Source organism: Hyla sarda, chromosome 3 (genome assembly GCF_029499605.1).
Source record: "Hyla sarda isolate aHylSar1 chromosome 3, aHylSar1.hap1, whole genome shotgun sequence".
Taxonomy (NCBI): domain Eukaryota; kingdom Metazoa; phylum Chordata; class Amphibia; order Anura; family Hylidae; genus Hyla; species Hyla sarda.
The window spans coordinates 237735669-237754083 of record NC_079191.1 but is presented as its reverse complement, the minus strand read 5'-3'; the positions used below and the strand labels follow the sequence as shown (position 1 = coordinate 237754083).

General features: G+C 42.7%; 1 protein-coding gene across 2 annotated transcripts in view; it reads left to right on the top strand.

The window, feature by feature from the left end:
• Positions 1-18415, top strand: part of PPIL6 (peptidylprolyl isomerase like 6) — a 64342-nt gene that overhangs the window by 16858 nt on the left and 29069 nt on the right. The window contains exons 4-6 of one of the 2 annotated variants that reach the window (XM_056566289.1): positions 2660-2722; positions 5257-5404; positions 6310-6366. In XM_056566289.1, coding sequence (XP_056422264.1) covers positions 2660-2722; positions 5257-5404; positions 6310-6366 — 268 coding nt within the window. The remainder of the gene's footprint in view (positions 1-2659; positions 2723-5256; positions 5405-6309; positions 6367-18415) is intronic. The other variant, XM_056566290.1, reaches the window with a different exon arrangement.

The window sequence follows — 18415 nt, the reverse complement described above, 5'->3', positions numbered from 1 at the left end:
TAACTCATCACATGGCCTCTGTCTGCTTGCCTTCTTCCCATAGTGCATCCTGGGGCCATCTTTTGTAAAGCTAAGGGATATGCTCACACCTGCCCGTACACATGATGTAAAAGAAAAAAAATAATCATCAGACCAGGCTATCTTACTCCATTGTTCCAATTTATATGGTCAATTTATTATTGCTTTATTTTGCAACTTGTTTTACTCAAAATTGCCCTATTCTGACCCCTATAACTTTCTTAATTTTCCATATAAGAAGCTGTATGAGGGCTCATTTTTGTGACATGATCGATTGTGGTAGATAGGTCTTTTTTAGTCGTTTTTGTCAATTGTTTCTAAGATGTACACAAATCACCGTATGTTATCACCAAATATGTTAGTTTTTTTGACATTTAGACTTATTATTTGCAAAATGTTAAAAGGGGTTGTATATTTTTATGCTGTTTAAGTCTCCCCATAGAGCTCAGTGCAGTGCTATTCCACTGCACTAAGACGTGGAATCAGCCCTCTACTAGTAAAATCTGTCTGAGGCAGACTGTATAGATAGAGGTAACAAGGCAGGCATGGTCCAGCTGCCATAGTAACCGATTGTTAAGCCTTACCACTTGGGCACCTGTCAGACAGCCCTCTAAATGCCATGATCGCTGTTGATCACAACATTTATGGGTTAAATGACCGGCATGAACGTGATTGCAGATGTAGGTCATTAGTGGCGGATGTCAGCTGCAAATAGCAGCCGGCACCAGTTGTGTATGGAGCGAGCTCAGCTTTTGAGCCAGCTCCATATACCCGGACTACCAATGTTTATATACGGTGGACATTTGTGAAGGGATTAATGTTATGGGCGATCAGGCTAACTATATTGATTATGATTATACAATTTTGAGGTCATCTCTCCCTTGAGAGTCTTTTGCAGTTTAATGTGTATGCCCCCCCCCCCTTCATGAGATGGAGCATTGGTCACTAATGTTGTCTGTTACTGGTCAAGTGTGTGTGTAACATTTGGTACAAGTAATAAAGTGTGAATGAAGTGTGGATAATTTGATGAAAGTGATATTCAGTGAAAATCACTAGTTTACATTGGCCAGGAAGGAACTTTTGTCTGGTATTCTAGTGTTTTGTTTTGTTCTGTCTAGCTAGCTGGCTTATGTTCATAACAAAACCATGAGAGGCACACCAGTTCTTAAAGACTATTTGTCAGGATCAGTTCACTTCTCTGCATCATGATAAACCACCCCCTGCCTTTATTTTTATTATTTTTTTAATTTCTACCTTGATATAGCTCTGTATTTTCTGCTCAGTCTCAGTGAGCTCCATAGACTGGAAGGGGTGTTTCCTGGCAGGTGTGATATCATCTGAAGCCCTGCTGGGGAGAACTTCCTCTCTTACTCTGCTACACACAGCCAAGAGAAGTTCAGTGTGAGAAGGGCTGTGATTGGCTAATACCGCATACACCCCCCTCAGCTCTCTGAACTCTACTGCACACTTTTATACAATGTGCTGAGCTGTGGTCCCACCTGCATTTCCTGACTTTTGTCTCTTCCAGGCTGTTGCAGGAGACAATCTGCAAGCAGGACTGCAGGCGGACCAGAATGAGGACCCCTGGTGGCAAAACTTTTAGGGGTTAATTTAACACTTAAAGTAACAACATTTTATTAGGAAGCGTCTTAGAAAAACTATTCAAATAGTAATCTATAACATATAAATAGTAATAGTAAACGTAAATAGTAATCTATAACATACATTTTTATTACTAATAACAGGTACCATCTAACCTATCCTGATGGATTCTTTTGACATTTAATGGAGTCAGGTTCATAATGATTGTTTGCAGTGGCACTGAAGACTGGGCTGTTCTGTGCAGTCTGCTTTCCACTGCCTTTTTTAGGGAAAAATCTGTCTCTAGTAAAAGAGACAACAGGACAAAACATATGAAATAGAGGGTGGGGCGCAGCATGAGCTTGGTGCAAAAGAGAGAGAAAAGGCCTGAGAAAATCTGGGCTGTGTTTCTGGAAACGAAATCAATTGGGATGTCAGCCGGATCTGAAATGAAGAGAAGCAAGTTGTCCGTATAGGCAGAAACTTGAAGCTCTGTATAACTAAGAGGCATACCAAGGAGAATGGGATGTGATAGAGCAGGGGGTCCATGGATAAACTGAAGAGGGAAGACGATAGGGGACAGCACTGTTTGGTTCCTCTAAACAGATGGATTGGTGATGTTAGTTTCCCATTAAGGAAAAGAACAGTGAATGAGTTATAATGGAGATATTGGATGTAGGCCGAGCTAAAGTTCTGTCCAACCATGTCTTGCAAAAATGGCCAAGACATCTTGTCAACAGGTTTCTCTGCATTCAAGCTAAGCAGCATGGACGAGGTCCAGGTCCGACCGCTACACCACCAATGATGTGTGCCCAACGCTGTTTAAATGCTGCTTTAACGCTTAAAAAGACAACAGTGGAGATCGAGTGGATGGTAGCTGTCAGCTGTTGAGTATGGAGTGGGTTTGGCTTCTGAGACTGCCTAGACACCCTTAATGCCACCATAACGGTCCGCTTACATCATGGTGGTTTAAGAGGTTAAACTTGTATCATGTGTATATATATATATACATGCTCTTATTTTGTAATAAAACTAACAAAAGGGCAATTTCTTTTTACAGCATGTGTTGGTATACCTTGACATTGCAATTCAGGATAAGCCAACAGGGAGATTACTCTTTGAGGTATGTAATTTAACCTCTGTGTTAATTTTAGCATCATTTATAAAATATTGCTGCATTTTTATTTTTTATTAAAGAAAAAGGAAACCGCTGGTTAAAGGGGTTTTAGCACAAAGATAAATAGGGCTAATTATGTGAAATCAAACATATTTCCAATGTAGAAGAACTTCTTAAAATGTACTGTGAGATATATATATTCACTAAATTTACCCTTGCTACAACCATTTTAGGACATTCTCATCAATAAAACCTACAAGACAAATTTTAGGGCTTCTAGGTACCCGTCCAGGATAAACTGTGAACATCATATTCAATACTATGGTCTAATATGTATCCAAATACAGGCAACTCCATAACAGGTTGAGTAGATTGGTAGATTCTAAAAAGTATCTCAAATAATTAGAGCCTCTTCTGATCCCACATGATGATGAAACATTGGGGTTTTGTAGACCTTGTGTATTAAATATATTTTGGGAGAGTTTAACCCCTTCATTGAGACACAAGCTCAAGGCCCACTCAAAAAAAGACCATTGCTCTGCAGTCACACGTCCAATAGCCCTCTCCCACTTATGAGCTACACTTAGATGGGAATCGATGAATTTCATCAAGTAAATGATACAACTGGAATGTGAGCTCTATGTAGGGCCACTAATGATGATTGTCATAATAGATCAGTTGGCCGATTATTTCTTTGATTAATCAGATTAAAAAAAAACAACAAAAAAAAGCAGGATTAGAGGACCAGGGAAGAGATAATGGGAGGAGGAAAAAAAGTGAGAACCGCACTGTGAAGAGTTAACTGGGGTAAGAGAGAAGAGACAGCACCTGAAGGGTTAACAGGAGGGAAAAGAGAAGGAACAGCACCTGAAGGGTTAACAGGGGAAATATTGATGGGGCAGAACCTGAAGGGTTAACCTATGAGCTGGAGCCTTGCTGCAGGGGAACAAGAGCAGTTCCCAGACCTTAGAGATTGCCATCCTCCCTGCACCAGGAAGATCTGTCACTGTAGGGAGGCTGAAGAACAGAGCTTCTGGGAGGTGTCAGGGCAGACTGTTCAGTGATGTCAGGACTGAAGACTTCTTGTGACCAGAGGTGTTGAAGACAAGGAGGCGGCGCTTACTGATAGCATTGGTGCCAGCTTTCAGACTGCACTCCAGGCTGAACCTATGATGGCCAAAGTCTCCTCTTTGTGTATCTCAATGGGACCATTTTTACACTAAGCTTCATAGGCAGGCTGCAACTTTAGAAACTGATATACATTATGGTGTTATACTTTCTATCCATCATAGAAGTGATGACAAGATTTGAAACTGCTGTCAGTGATACCGAACTTCTTCTAGACCTCAAACCTTACAGGTACACGATGTCTGGCAGCCAATAATTGTCACACAGTGGAGTATATTCTATAAATCTCCCCACAACTTTCTCACCAAAAAGTGTTGCAGAGCGTCTTCATTATTTAATTGAAGCAAATGGGCCAAAAAGAACAGATACTTTGCATTTTACTCACCTGATTATTAAGATTTTACATGTTGGCTTTGGAAACAGATGTTATACATTAAAAAAATGGTTCCTCCTTCCTTCCTTTCCTCTGCCCTTAGTCTACCCCTTATTTTATCTATCTATCTTTTTATTTTTGAAATATACTGTATACATTTTTTGTTGTTGGGAATTCATGTGTTTATATTGTGTACTTACTGATTTCTGTCACTTGTTTCCTCTGTTCTTGTTATAAAAAAAAAATAATAACTTTAGGGTCAGGTCACCCGTGCTGTATTTTGCTGTGTATTGTCTTCAGCTGATTCTTTTACCCATTGACTTTAATGGTCAGGAAAATACGCAGCAGCAAAATATGGCATGTGTAACCCTACCCTTAAAGGGGTATTCCAGGAAAAAACTTTTTTTTTATATTAACTGGCTACAGAAAGTTAAACAGATTTGGAAATTACTTCTATTAAAAAATCTTAATTCTTCTAATAATTATCAGCTGCTAAAGTTGAGTTTTTCTTTTCGGTCTGGCAACAGTGCTCTCTGCTGACATCTCTGCTTGTCTCGGGAACTGCACAGAGTAGAAGAGGTTTGCTATGGGGATTTGCTTCTACTCTGGACAGTTCCTGAGACAGTTGTCATCAAAGAGCACTTAGACAGAAAAGAACAACCTTAACTTCAGCTGCTCATAACTACTGAAAGGATTAAGATTTTTTAAATAGAAGTCATTTACAAATCTGCTCAACTTTCTGGAGCCAGTTTTTTCCTGGGTAACCCCTTTTGTATTCACACATACAGTATCCTGCCCATTTTTGATTATCAGGATTTTAATGCTGCAAATTTCAATGTAAACTAGTTGACTAAACACTGCTTGAAATCTGCAGCTTTAAATCCTGTTCAGGATACTGTACATGTGAATAGACCCTTAAAAGATTCTGGAAAGTAAGACTTTTTTGCAACAAAACTGACTCTGATAATGTGCACAGCAACTTGTTTCTGGGAACTAGATGACAACATATGCTTTTGACAAGAACATATCTGTATTTCAGTTATTTTCAGATATATGTCCTAAAACGTGCAAAAACTTCCAGTACTTGTGCACTGGAGAAGCTGGGGATTCTCAAAGTGGTTTGAAATTGCATTTCAAAGGATCTCCATTCCATCGCATAGTGAAAAATGGCTGGATACAAGGGGGAGGTAAAGAGAATTTAAGCATTGATAAGTTCCCACAAACTGCCTTTATTCGCCGATCCCTGCATTATTTCAGAATGGCCACGTGGGTTTTGTCCTTGATATTAAGGTAAAAGGACAATATGGTTAAAACTCTCTTGTTGATCTTGAGCAAAGTTCATGGGGTCTCCTCTATGTCTTCTTTTTGTTGATTCTCGAGAAGGCATTTGACCAGGTAGATTGAGTTTTTCATGCATTTTCTGGGTGCTCTGATGTGGCCCCTTTGCTCAAGTTTGGGTCAATGGCTTCCTCTCCTCTCTTTAAGATCCTTAATGTGAAATGGAAGGGGTGTCTCCTGTCTCCTCTTTTAAATATCCTGGTTATGGAACACCTGGCACTTGGAGCCAATGTTTTAATACAGGGTGGTTATATTTGGGGGATCTCTTGTAAACTGGCCATCTTTGCTACTGATCTTATTATTTTTTCATTTAACCCCACCGTTGGTTCCCCAAAATTCTTAGTGAATTTAGCATTTTCGGTGACCTACCTAATTGTCTGAGCTTCTTAATATCCCAAACCATTATTTCAAACCATTATTGCTAGTGGACCCTGGCATGACCTAATAACATATGCTCATGACAGACCTGGGGGCCCTTTTTTCAGACCCTCAGCTACCATAGTAAAGCATGGCTCTCCCGATCTCACTTGCATTGTGGGGCACCAATAAGCAAACAGTGGGAACAGCTATGTCAAACAGCTTAGATGTTGTGGTCATTATTAACCGAGGCATCTAAAGGGTAAAGTGAGCCATGTTTATTAGTTTCCATTCAGTGCACACTTTTAGTTTGTTGTGCAGCACATTTAGTACCTTTTTAGATTACAGTTGTGAAAAATTATTCAGCATTTATGTTATTTTTATGTATGTTAAATAGATATAGCATCTGGAAAAGGAAATGGAGGAGAGTCTATTTTTGGAGATACATTTGAAGGTAAGTAATTATTCTAAATAAAAGAAATAAAATAAAAGTCTTGCAATTATATTACCTTTTAATGGCTAGCTGAAATAAAATTATATTAAACAGAGCACTCAAGCCTACTTAATTCTCTTCATTTGCCTTTTTATATTTTAAATACATGTCAAAGTTGTTTTATTTTTAATTTTGCATTGGGTCTTTACGAGAATACAATTTTATGAAGAGAAACATTTAACATTTAAGACCAATAATTAATTAAAATATAACCCAGTCAAAATGCCATGGGGGCACAGCCCATCAGCTAAGGTATAAAAACATAATCTTATACATATACTCATATAACAATGAAAGGAATAGTTAAAGGGGTATTCCAGTTAATAATTTTATTCTATCAATAGTCCCCTCCGTCCTATTTTTTTTTTAAATTCAATTAACATCCATTCAAAATTATTACTCCCTTCACCATTCCTACTATAGGGAAATTTCATGAAAACATAATTTTGCCTCCCTGCTGTTTCTCCGTCTCGGATGCTGTCCCTCCTCCCTCAGCCCCCACCTTCCGAGACGGAGACCACATGACTCAACTGCCGAGATGGAGACCATGTGACTAACCTTCAGAGAGGGAGACCATGTGACTTGCCTTCCGCAAGGGAGAGAGCTCTCCTGCCTAGCATGTCTCACAGGGCCTCTAGGAAGAGAGGCTGATAGAAAAGGAAGGGAGTCAAACATTGCTTCTCCCTCTCCTCTGTACTGCTGCCGTCTAGCAGAGCTAGAGGGGTGGGGAAGGGGTTTGGTCACAGCAGTAGTAGTAGGTGATTAAGCAGGAGGAGGGTCTGCTTCCAGCCTTCCTGCACCGAGTGAGAGAAGAGACACAGCCAGCTTCACTGAAAGAAGCACCACCTCCCCGAACCAGCACTGAAGATCCTGGGAATTATTTTTCTGTCATTCATGTTCCAACATCCGTAACTTTTTTATTTTTTGTCTGATGCCGTTAAAGGGGTACTACCGTGCTGACAACTTATCCCCTATCTAAAGGATAGGGGATAAGTTGCCTAAACGTGCGGGGTCCCGCCGCTGGGGAGCCCCGCAATTTCGCACGCAGCACCCCGTTCTCACCCCGTTCTTACATTGAGGGGCGGAGCGTGACGTCACGATACTCCAGCACTGTGACCGGCAGTCATCAGACCCGGAGCGATGTTCGCTCTGGGGCCTGATGAGAGCCGGGTGCTGCGTGCGAGATTGCGGGGGGTAGCAGCGGCGGAACCCCGTACGATCAGGGAACTTATCCCCTATCCTTTAGATAGGGGAAAAGTTGTCAGCACGGTAGTACCCCTTTAAGGGCTTATTTTTTGTGAGATGAGCTGTACTTTTTATTGGTATCATTTTTGCGATACGTGCTACCTTTTGATCATTTTTTATTCCGCTATTTGTACCAAAATTGGCAAATTTTGCTGTTTTTTTTTTTTTTTTTTACGCCATTCACCGTACTAGATAATTTACATTATAGTTTTATAGTACATGTCATTACGGATGTGGCAATACCTATTGTTTTTTTACACTTCATACTTTTATTTAAGAACTTTTAATTTTTTATACTTTTTACAGGTTATACTATGCTGCAATACATTTGTAATGCAGCAAAGTATGACCCGATCAGCTGCACACGGTATAGCCTGTGAGATCCAGCCTCTGGCTGGATCTCACAGGCTTCCGTAGCAGGCAGACAGAAGGTCATGATCTGACCTCCTGCTGCCATAGCAACCAACGATGCCCCGTGATCGTATCGCGGTGCCGCCGTTGGTGAACAGGGGGACAACGCTCCCCCTGTCAGCACCATAGATGCGTGTTCAGGATTGATCACGGCATCTATGGGGTTAATGCTGCCGGGACCGGAAGCTGCGGCGGGACTCCGGCTGTGATTGACAGCCGGATCCCACCGCCGATCTCTTGCGCTGCCTGCGGCAGTGCAGGAGATCGCTAGGACGTATGCATATGTCCCAGTGCGCAAACGTGTCAGATGCTGGGACGTATGCATACGTCCCATAGCGGGAAGGGGTTAACCCCTTCCCGACCCATGACATACATGTACGTCATGGGTCGGCTCACAGTCTATAACGCGTCATAGCGGGTCTGGCCTGGCACCTAGCAACGGCCGGGACCCATGGCTAATAGCGCGCGGCACTGATCGTTGTGCCACGCACTATTAACCCCTTTTTTTTTTTTTTAAATCTTTTATTTCTTTTAAATATAAAATTTACAAAATTACAGTATACGATTCAGATATGCATATCAACAACAATCAAAAAGAAAAAAGGCCATATAGCCATGCTTGTACTTTCTGCGTGTACATCCGAAAAGTATACCTATTCATTATTAACCCTTTAGATGCGGCGTTCAAAGTTGATCGCCACGTCTAAAGTGAAAGTTAATAAGTGCCGGTTAGCTCAGGGGGCTGTTCGGGACCGCCGTGCTGAAATTGTGGCATCCCGAACAGCTGTAGGACACGAGAAGGGTCCCCTTACCTTTCTCCTGGTGTCCGATCGTCGAATGACTGCTCAGTGCCTAAGATCCATGAATGAGCACTCAAGTGGCAGAATCATTGTGCAATGTTATCCTATGGGATAACAATGCTCTATGTAAAAGATCAGTTTGTGCAGCATTATAGCCCCCTATGGGAGCTATAACAATGCAGAAAAAAAGTTAAGATCATTTAACCCCTTCCCTAATAAAAGTAAGAATCCCCCCTCCCCCCCCCCCTTTTCCCATAAAAAAAAAAAAAGACCAGTGTAAAAAAATAAATATTAACATATGTGGTATCGCCGCGTGCGGAAATGACCGAAAAATATATCATAAATTAAACCGGATGGTCAATGGCGTACGTGCAAAAAAATTCCAAAGTCCAAAATAGCGTATTTTTGGTCACTTTTTATGTCATGAATAAAAGCAATCAAAAAGACAGATCAATACAAAAATGTTACATCTAAAAACTTCAGATCTTGGCGCAAAAAATGAGCCCTCAATAATAAAGTTATAGGGGTCAGAAGATGACTATTTTAAACATATACAGTGGTCCCTCAACATACAATGGTAATTTGTTCCAAACGACCCATCGTTTGTCGAATCCATCATATGTTGAGGGATCCGTGCAATGTAAAAAGTTCATTTAATACTCACCTGTCCCCGCCGCTCCGCACCGCGTCCTCACCGCTCCCGATGCTGTCCCAGGGGCTCCTGATGCTGTCCCGCTGCTCCGGTGTCCTCTTCAGGATCCTCTGGCTTCTTCCGCATCTTCTCCAGTGTCTTGGCTTCGCTTTCTGGTGACGTTATTACGTTGCTGCGCCGGGACGGCGTGCGCAGCGACGTAATAATGACGCCGGAAAGCGAGGCCCGGACCCAGGAGAAGATGCGGAAGACGCCGGAGGATCCCAAGGGGACCCGGAGCAGCGGGAATAGGTAAGTGAACCTGTCCGGGATGCTTAAACTGCTATCCGACAGCAGCTTAAGCATTTTGCGCTGTCTGATAGCAGTTAATGCGATGGCCCCGACATATAAAAAGCATCGTATGTCGATGCTGACATCGACATGCGATGGCCTCTGAGAGGCCATCATATGTCGATTTGATCATATGTCGGGGCCATCGCATGTCGGGGGGTTACTGTACATTTTCCTGCATGTGGTTATGCTTTTTTCCAGAAGTACGACAAAATCAAACCTATATAAGTAGGGTATCATTTTAATCGTATGGAGCTACAGAATAAAAAATAATGTGTCATTTTTGCACGAAATTGCAAAAACGGAAAAACCCGGGGTCATGAATGGGTTAATGTACGTGTCATATATATGTATAAAGCCTGATGGGCTGTATTTGTGCGAGGGGCGGAAGTAATTATTGCTCCCTGCACTTCCAGGTGGGGCTCATTGGGAACAGGTGGGGGCGTGTGTATATAACTTCCCCCTCTCCTACAGGGGCGGAGCACGTGTCGTTTGTGGAATCTCTGCTTCCTGTGGCAGGCTGGTGTTTGAATCTCCCACAAAAATCTTCAGAGCTGCTGCTCACGGTGCGGAGGCCTTGCTGATCATGAGTCTGGGGGGTGCAGGTGCGGCATTCCTGGCAGCTCTGCTGGATGTCTTATCTGGGGATGCTGTGTCTCACTCTGATTATAAGGTAATATTGGGCAGGTATGGTGCTGACTGGCTCTGCCCGCAGCGGTAGTGGGGGCCAGGAGCGGCAAGCAGGTGAGTTAAATCTGTGCTGGGGGTGGTGCGGCCTCAGCATTTCGCGCAGCCCGCTAGCTGCCTCATGGCGAAATGTGGACCGCCCGCCACCCACACAGCTACAATTGTCTATGCTCTTGGGACAGGTTGCGGCAGCTGCCCAGTCCTTGTTAGGCGGTCCTGTCAGCTTGTCTGCTATCGTTAATCTAAAGTATAGTGTAATGCTCTGCGGAGGGTTGTTTCAATATAACGTTTGCTGTATACAGTGTGGTGCAATGCTCTGCAAAGAGTCGTTTCAATATAACTTTTGCTGTGTGCTGCGGTGCTCTGCGGGGTATACGGTGCCCTTGCAGTATACGGTACAGTGTAATGCTCTGCAAAGGGTCTCGTTACAATATAACATGTACTGTATAACGGTATAGTGCAATGCTCTGCAGATGGTCTCGTTACAATATAGTATACATGATATACAGCTATGGCGATATGCTCTGCAGATTGTCTTGTTACAATATAGTATACATGATATTTAGTTAAGGTGCAATGCTCTGCAGATGGTCTCATTACAATATAGTATACATGATATACAGCTATGGTGCTATGCTCTGCAGATGGTCTTGTTACAATATAATATATACTATATACAGTATAGTGCTATACTCTGCAGATGGTCTCATTATAAACAAACTTTATACAGTTAGTGCAATGCTCTGCAGATGGGATGGTTTCAATACAACATATTATATAGGGCATAGTGCAATGCTCTGCAGAGGGTCGTTACAGTTAGCATGTCCAGTGTGGTGCAGTGCTCTGCGAAGGGTCTTGTTGCAACACAGGGTGGCATTTACTGTGCGGTGTGGTGCAATACTCTGCAGAGGATCACGTTGCAGGGTAGCATATGCTGTGTGTGGTGATGCAGTGCTCTGTAGACTGTCTTGTTTCAATATAGTATATAGTAGGGTGCAATGCTCTGTAGAGATATAACATAGGCTACATCCATTTAAATCATAGTATACACAGTGTAATGCTCGTTATTTGAACGATCATGGTATCCATACGGTTCTTACACTTGGTTTATTATGGGCATACACGCATTACTGGTACAAGGTGCACACGAGTAGAGCATCTTCACGGTTTGATAACTCCATGAGTTTCTTATTGTCCATACTCTCATGGTTAATTCATACGCTTATGGCACACTGCTCGTACGCGCATAGTATGTATACAGTTTCATGTGCTAATATCATTATATACGGTACATATACTCACTGACGATACATTCACAGCATTTATACTGGGCAAACTCGTTTATGCTGTTCACCTCATGGTTATTCTCTCACTCACTGGTGTTCTACACGGTCCACAAACTTGGCATTTATGCTGTTCACATTCTTGGCATGTTCACGGTCTTACATTCTTTCTACCATGTTACGTTCATGGCAATCAAACATGTCGTAATTATCACTGGTTCATACGCTCAAAGTATCATTCGGTTCATATGTTAATGGTATTTCATACTGGTTACGGCAGTATACTGCCTATAGCAATTATACGGTTCATACACTCATGGCAGTTATAGTGGTCACACTCTCACGGTTCTTAAGTTGTTCACATGTTCACCGCATTCATACACGCAGGTTTCATACGCTCATGGCAGTTATATTGGTCACACAGTTATGGTTTTGTTGTTCGCGCATTCATACACGCAGGGTTCATACGGTTCATACGCTCATGGCGGTTGTATTGGTTGCATGGTCATGGTTTTGTTGTTCACGCATTCATACACGCAGGTTTCATACGCTCATGGCAGTTACATTGGTCACACGGTTATGGTTTTGTTGTTCACACGTTCATCGCATTCATACACGCAGGGTTCATACGCTCATGGCAGTTATATTGGTTACACGGTCATGGTTTTGTTGTTCACCGCATTCATACACGCAGGTTTCATACGCTCATGGCAGTTACATTGGTCACACGGTTATGGTTTTGTTGTTCACACGTTAATCGCATTCATACATGCAGGGTTCATACGCTCATGGCAATTATATTGGTTACACGGTCATTGTTTTGTTGTTCACACGTTCACCGCATTCATACGCTCATGGCAGTTATATTGGTTACACGGTCATGGTTTTGTTGTTCACATGTTCACCGCATTCATACACGCAGGTTTCCTATGGTTCTCACACATAGTGTCATGCTGTTTTGCGCAGTTGTTGCCACGCGCTCATAGCATGTTCACAGCATTACACTGCTTATAGTACTCATACCTCATAGCGTCATACCACATATTAATTTGTAGCACATATGCTCGACGCTTATACTGCACATGTACTTGTAGCATTTATACTACACATACACATGGCCAACATCAGGCACATACGCTCTTAGCATTGATACCGCAAGTATACTCATAGCATTATACTGCTCATAGTATCATACCACTATACGCTCATAGCATTTATACCACATACACGCTCGTTGTATTCATACCACAGACATGTTCACGTCATGTATATTGCACATAGAATTGTAGCAATACACTACACGGACATTCGTAGCATTCATTCTGTACATACGATGGTAGTAATTATTATGCTGACACGTTGTAGTACTTATCCTGCGTACATGTAGCATTCATTCTGTTATGTTATCTGCACTAACATCTATAGCATTTATTGTACATGGGTAATGGTATTTATTCTGCATGTTCATCCATAGCGTCTACACTACACACATGCTCCCGTAGCTTTTACTGTATGTATGTTTATAGCATTCATTCTGTGTATTCGTGCATAGTCTTTTATACGGAAAGTTCACTCAGGTTTGTCAGGATGTAGCCCTATTGCCGAACTCCTCTTCAGGTTAAGGGGTCAATGTCGGTTGCTACTGACTCGTTCAGAGCAATCGCATTGTTGTTTATTGTCATGACCTGACAAGTTCTCAGGTCAGATACAACCTCCTCTGTTGTATTTCACGACTACGTTATCAGTTAGATATAGTACACATATTCAACTATCCGGCACAGGTACTCGTTCAAGGGTGGTCATCATTTTAGTGGCACTAATTGGCTGTTCAATGCCCGGTCACCTGACTCGTTCCTTCAGGGGTTGAATCGCGGTTGTTACTGACTCACATTCAGAGCAACCAATTTCAGGAATACTCAATGTTAACCTGTTGCCTGACTCCGCTTCAGGTTAAGGGGTAATGTCGGTTGCTACTGACTCGTATTCAGAGCAATTTTGTCGTTGGTGTATTTGTTATGACCTGACACGTTTTCAGGTCAGATACAACCTCGTCTGTTGTATTTCTCGATTACGTCATTTCGTTATAGTACACAGATTCAACTATCTGGCATAGTTGCCCGTTACGCTCATAGTCTGGTTACGTTCATAGCTTTATTTTGTTGTACTGCACATGGGTAATAGTTTTTCTGCATTTCCATCCTTAGAGTCTACACTACACATATGCTCCCGTAGCTTTACTGTACTCATGCTCATAGCTTTCATACTGCATATTCGTGCATAGTGTTTATACGGAAAGCTTATACAGCTTTGTTAGGATGTTGCCCTATTTGCCTGACTCCTTCAGCTTAAGGAGTTAATGTCGGTTGCTACCGACAAATTTTCAGAACAATTACATTGTGGTTCATTGTCACGACCTGAGACGTTCTCAGGACAGATACAGCCTCCTCCGTGGTATTTCATGACCACGTTATCAGTTACTTATAGTAGACATATTCAACTATCCGCTATAGTTGCACGTTGTCTATCTTTTGAGATATATGTTTACACTTTATTTTCTAGGCGTGTATGCTGTACTCATAATGATGTTACAGCATAAATTAATAACGTTCCTTACGTTTTTGCGCTCTCAGCTTGTGTATGATACATGCACCAGTACACAGCATTTGTTGCATACTACCATAGTTGTATGCGGGTAGGTTATGTGCATTCGTTCCTAGTGTTGAATAGCAGTTGCACCTCTGGCTGTACATATATTTACAATGCACGATTACAGTATTCATATGGTGCTTACATTCATTGCAGATATATCGAGCACATATTCTTTAACCTCCTACGTCTGCAGGGGGGATGCACCACATAGGTTATTGTTAGACATGTCTCAGAGCAATAACATATTGAGTAGCGACTTGTAGTTGGGTATACTGTTAGCAGGTTATGCCGTACATACGGTTAACATGTTTCATGCGGTGCACACAGGGGAGGTAGATCATTTGCTTAGGGTATTGGACCTTCAGAACAACACGCCAGCTTCATACAGGTATCTTGTCATGAATACTCATGATGTTACCCTGTTGCCTGACTCCTCTTCAGGTTAAAAGGGGTAATGCCAGTTGCTACTGACTCGTTTTCAGAGCAATTTTGTCGTGTGTTATATTTGTTATGACCTGACACGTTTTCAGGTCAGATACAACATCGTCTGTTGTATTTCTCGATGACGTTATCATTTCGTTATAGTACACAGATTCAACTATCCGGCATAATTGCACGTTCTCTTTTAAGTAGGGCCAGCATTTAGTTGCAGATATATTGTGCATTTAATACAGTTTCATGACTCATTTCTTTAGGATCGGGGATTGAATCGTGGTTGCTGCTGTCTCATTTCAGAGCAATTGATTTGACATGGTTATGTAGGTAATCTGACACGTTTCAGATAGCATACAATCTCAATATGGCATTTCACATTTACGTATTTGAGAAGAAAAAAAAAAAAAAAAAGTGGTTTACAAAGACCTGTGACGTTTACAGGCACAATGATTTCACAAAGACCTGTCATGTCTACAGGCTCGATGGTTCCGCGGGGACCTGTGACGGGTTCAGGCACGACAGTGTCACAAAGACCTGTCAGGTCTACAGACATGATGGTTCACCTAAACACTGGTCACGTCTACAGATACGTTGCTCTCGCAGGGAGCTGTCATCTGCAATGGGTCATCACTTCCAAGTCCAGTTGGGTCAGTACAGTGGCTAGTTAGGTATGTCTGTTACAGTCTCAATCAGGTAAGGTGCCTTCGTGAACCTTGTCATGCGACATGACCCACACTGTCTATCAGGTAGATAGGTATTTCTTGTCATTTACCTGTCAGTTTAGTTTTTGCCTCTTAAATAGCAGGGGATTGGTGCTTGTCAGACCTGCCATGAAGTTAGCCTTTCCGTGTCCATTCGAAGTAATGTCACAAGTAGGGATGGTGATAGGTATAGTTCAGTTAGTATATTTGGCAGGGAAGGTTATTTTCAGGTTGATTCTTTACAGATGGACGTTACTACCACGGTTTCAAAGGTATGGTTACCACCTCTAGTAGTCACTAGTTGGTCAGGGCTACTCTTTCAGCACACTAGGTATAGTCTACTTCGGGTATGTGAAGATTGATGCTGGATGTAGGATGTTTTATTTCAGGAATTGTATTCATCCTAGCATGGTTGCTTTTTGCCCTCTATAGGCGTGCCCTCATTGCGCGGTTATGGCACAACTCAGACCGCTATGCTAGGGTAAGATCTTGTATAGGTATGTAGGCAATCTTTCCTGTCACTAGTACACGTATGGAGCCCCGATCAAAGTATAAAGCCTGATGGGCTGTATTTGTGCGAGGGGCGGAAGTAATTATCGCTCCCTGCACTTCCAGGTGGGGCTTATTGGGAACAGGTGGGGGCGTGTGTATATAACTTCCCCCTCTCCTACAGGGGCGGAGCACGTGTCGTTTGTGGAACCCTCCCAACCCTCCCTTATCTTATTCCTTCACTATAGTGCGTGCCCTCATTGCGCGGTTATGGCACAACTCGGACCGCTATGCTAGGGTAAGATCTTGTATAGGTATGTAGGCAATCTTTCCTGTCACTAGTACACGTATGGAGCCCCGATCACAAATATATATATATTATATATATATTACTAAGTAGCACTGAGAATGTCCCTGTCACACAGCCCTTCTGTATTAGGCCTTGTTCACACATTGCATTTCTGTTGTGGTACCATCTCTGTAATAATATGGCAAAAACACCATGATGCCACAAAAAACCACAACCTGTGAACGAAGCCTTTCACATGTGCCTCTTTTGCTGCAGATTTTGCTACTAATTGACCTCAATGGTCAGTGAAATCTGCAACAGAAAATCTTCAGCATATTTCCTTTCAAACCCGCAGCGTGTTTCCCGCAGCAAATTTGAAAAAGGCAGGTTATCCGCAGCAGATTTTCGAAAGCAGAATCTCCACTGCTTAAAATCCGCCACAGACCCTATTGACTTCAATGGGGTCTGTGGTCGATTTTCCACAACGGAGATTTGGTAAACACTCTGCAAGTTTGAAAGGAAATACACTTGTGTGAACGAGTCCTTAGGGTAGGTTTACAGCGAGTTTCCTATTGCGAATTTGAGCTTCGGCAATGTAATCTACTGTGAATTTTCTGAAACTCGCCGTAAATCTGCCTGTGTGAATGTACCCAATGTAAGGATTCCTCCTTGGGGATTAGCTCCGGGATCGTCCTGGACACTGCCACGGGACACGTTTCCACTCAATAAACCCGCAGACAACGGTTATTCATGCAAGCCTGGCACCTTGCCAGCTTTATTTAGACAGGTTGCAGGTAAAACAAAACATAACTCAGGAACAAACCAAAGTCCTAGACCGTCTGGTCACTGACTACACATATCAGCATGCCCTGACTACTATCTGGTGAGCTACCCTCAGCCAGCATAAAACATGTGCCCCTGCAACCTGTTACTCACAGTTCACACCACTTCTTCACTTCTTGGACCGCTCACAGTTCGCTGTGTGTTTCCTCAACAGGGTCCGTGTGTCTCCCCCTACAGCGACATGCTGTTACCCAGGGAGAGCCCCAACTATTCTGTTTCTTTTCCTTTTAAACACACTTACCCTTCCCGATACCTCATTAATCAGGCCACAGGTGGAGCATTCAGCAGAGTTAGGAAGGGAAATACACCCTTTCCTTGCCACACTGCCACATATCCCCCCCCCCCCCCGCCTCTGCTCAGACCACCAGGAAGGAGCACTTGTATTCAAAAGGCAGAGTCCAACTGCCTTGAACAACTACGTCCAACAGGTTTTGAGGCACTTGGCTTCCTTCATCAGTAGATTTTATCTGCACCACTTCAATGGTGCACCCTTCTTTCATTCGCACTTTCATCAGCCACCAAGCACAAGACTTTTGGTCATTTTTGACAAATTCCTTGTAAAAAGCTCCCTTCATGTCACACCTTTCCAACACCAGGTTCTTCATCTTGGTCTGTGCAGTGCTCTGGACGCTAGGTGCGGACAAGGCAGATGCTCCAGGCCATTGTCTTCTTCTGTCACTGGTATGATCATCGCCCGAACTTTGCTGGTGGCCAACCGAGCCTGTATCACCCATTTGCAGGACTTCTAAGACATCCTCCACAGTTTCAGGAGGCTTCCCTTTAATGCACCTGTCCATCTTCTCCTTGAGACGGACTCTTCTCCAAACTCTACTTCTGCGGACTTTCTTCCAGTGTTTTCTGGAACTAATCCAGTGCCTCTCAGGGTTTCTACCACGACCCAGTCTTCTATCACAGTAACCTCTTTTTAAGGACTCTGCTTTCTTATTAGCCCTTTCTTTAGGGACACCGACCTTCACAGGCTCATTTTTAGGCTGAGAACTCTTGGCTCCTTCAGGCAGTTTTTCACCAGCACCTTCAGATGTGTCACTGACTTTACTTGCAGCTTCTGCAGTTATCTCTGGTTTAACTTCTACCTCAGAGAACTTCTCTGCCTCAGAATTGTCACCATGCAATGTCAATATCTCTGCAGCTTTAGAGGACTTCCCATATGGTTTCACCTCAGTCTCAGCTTCAGA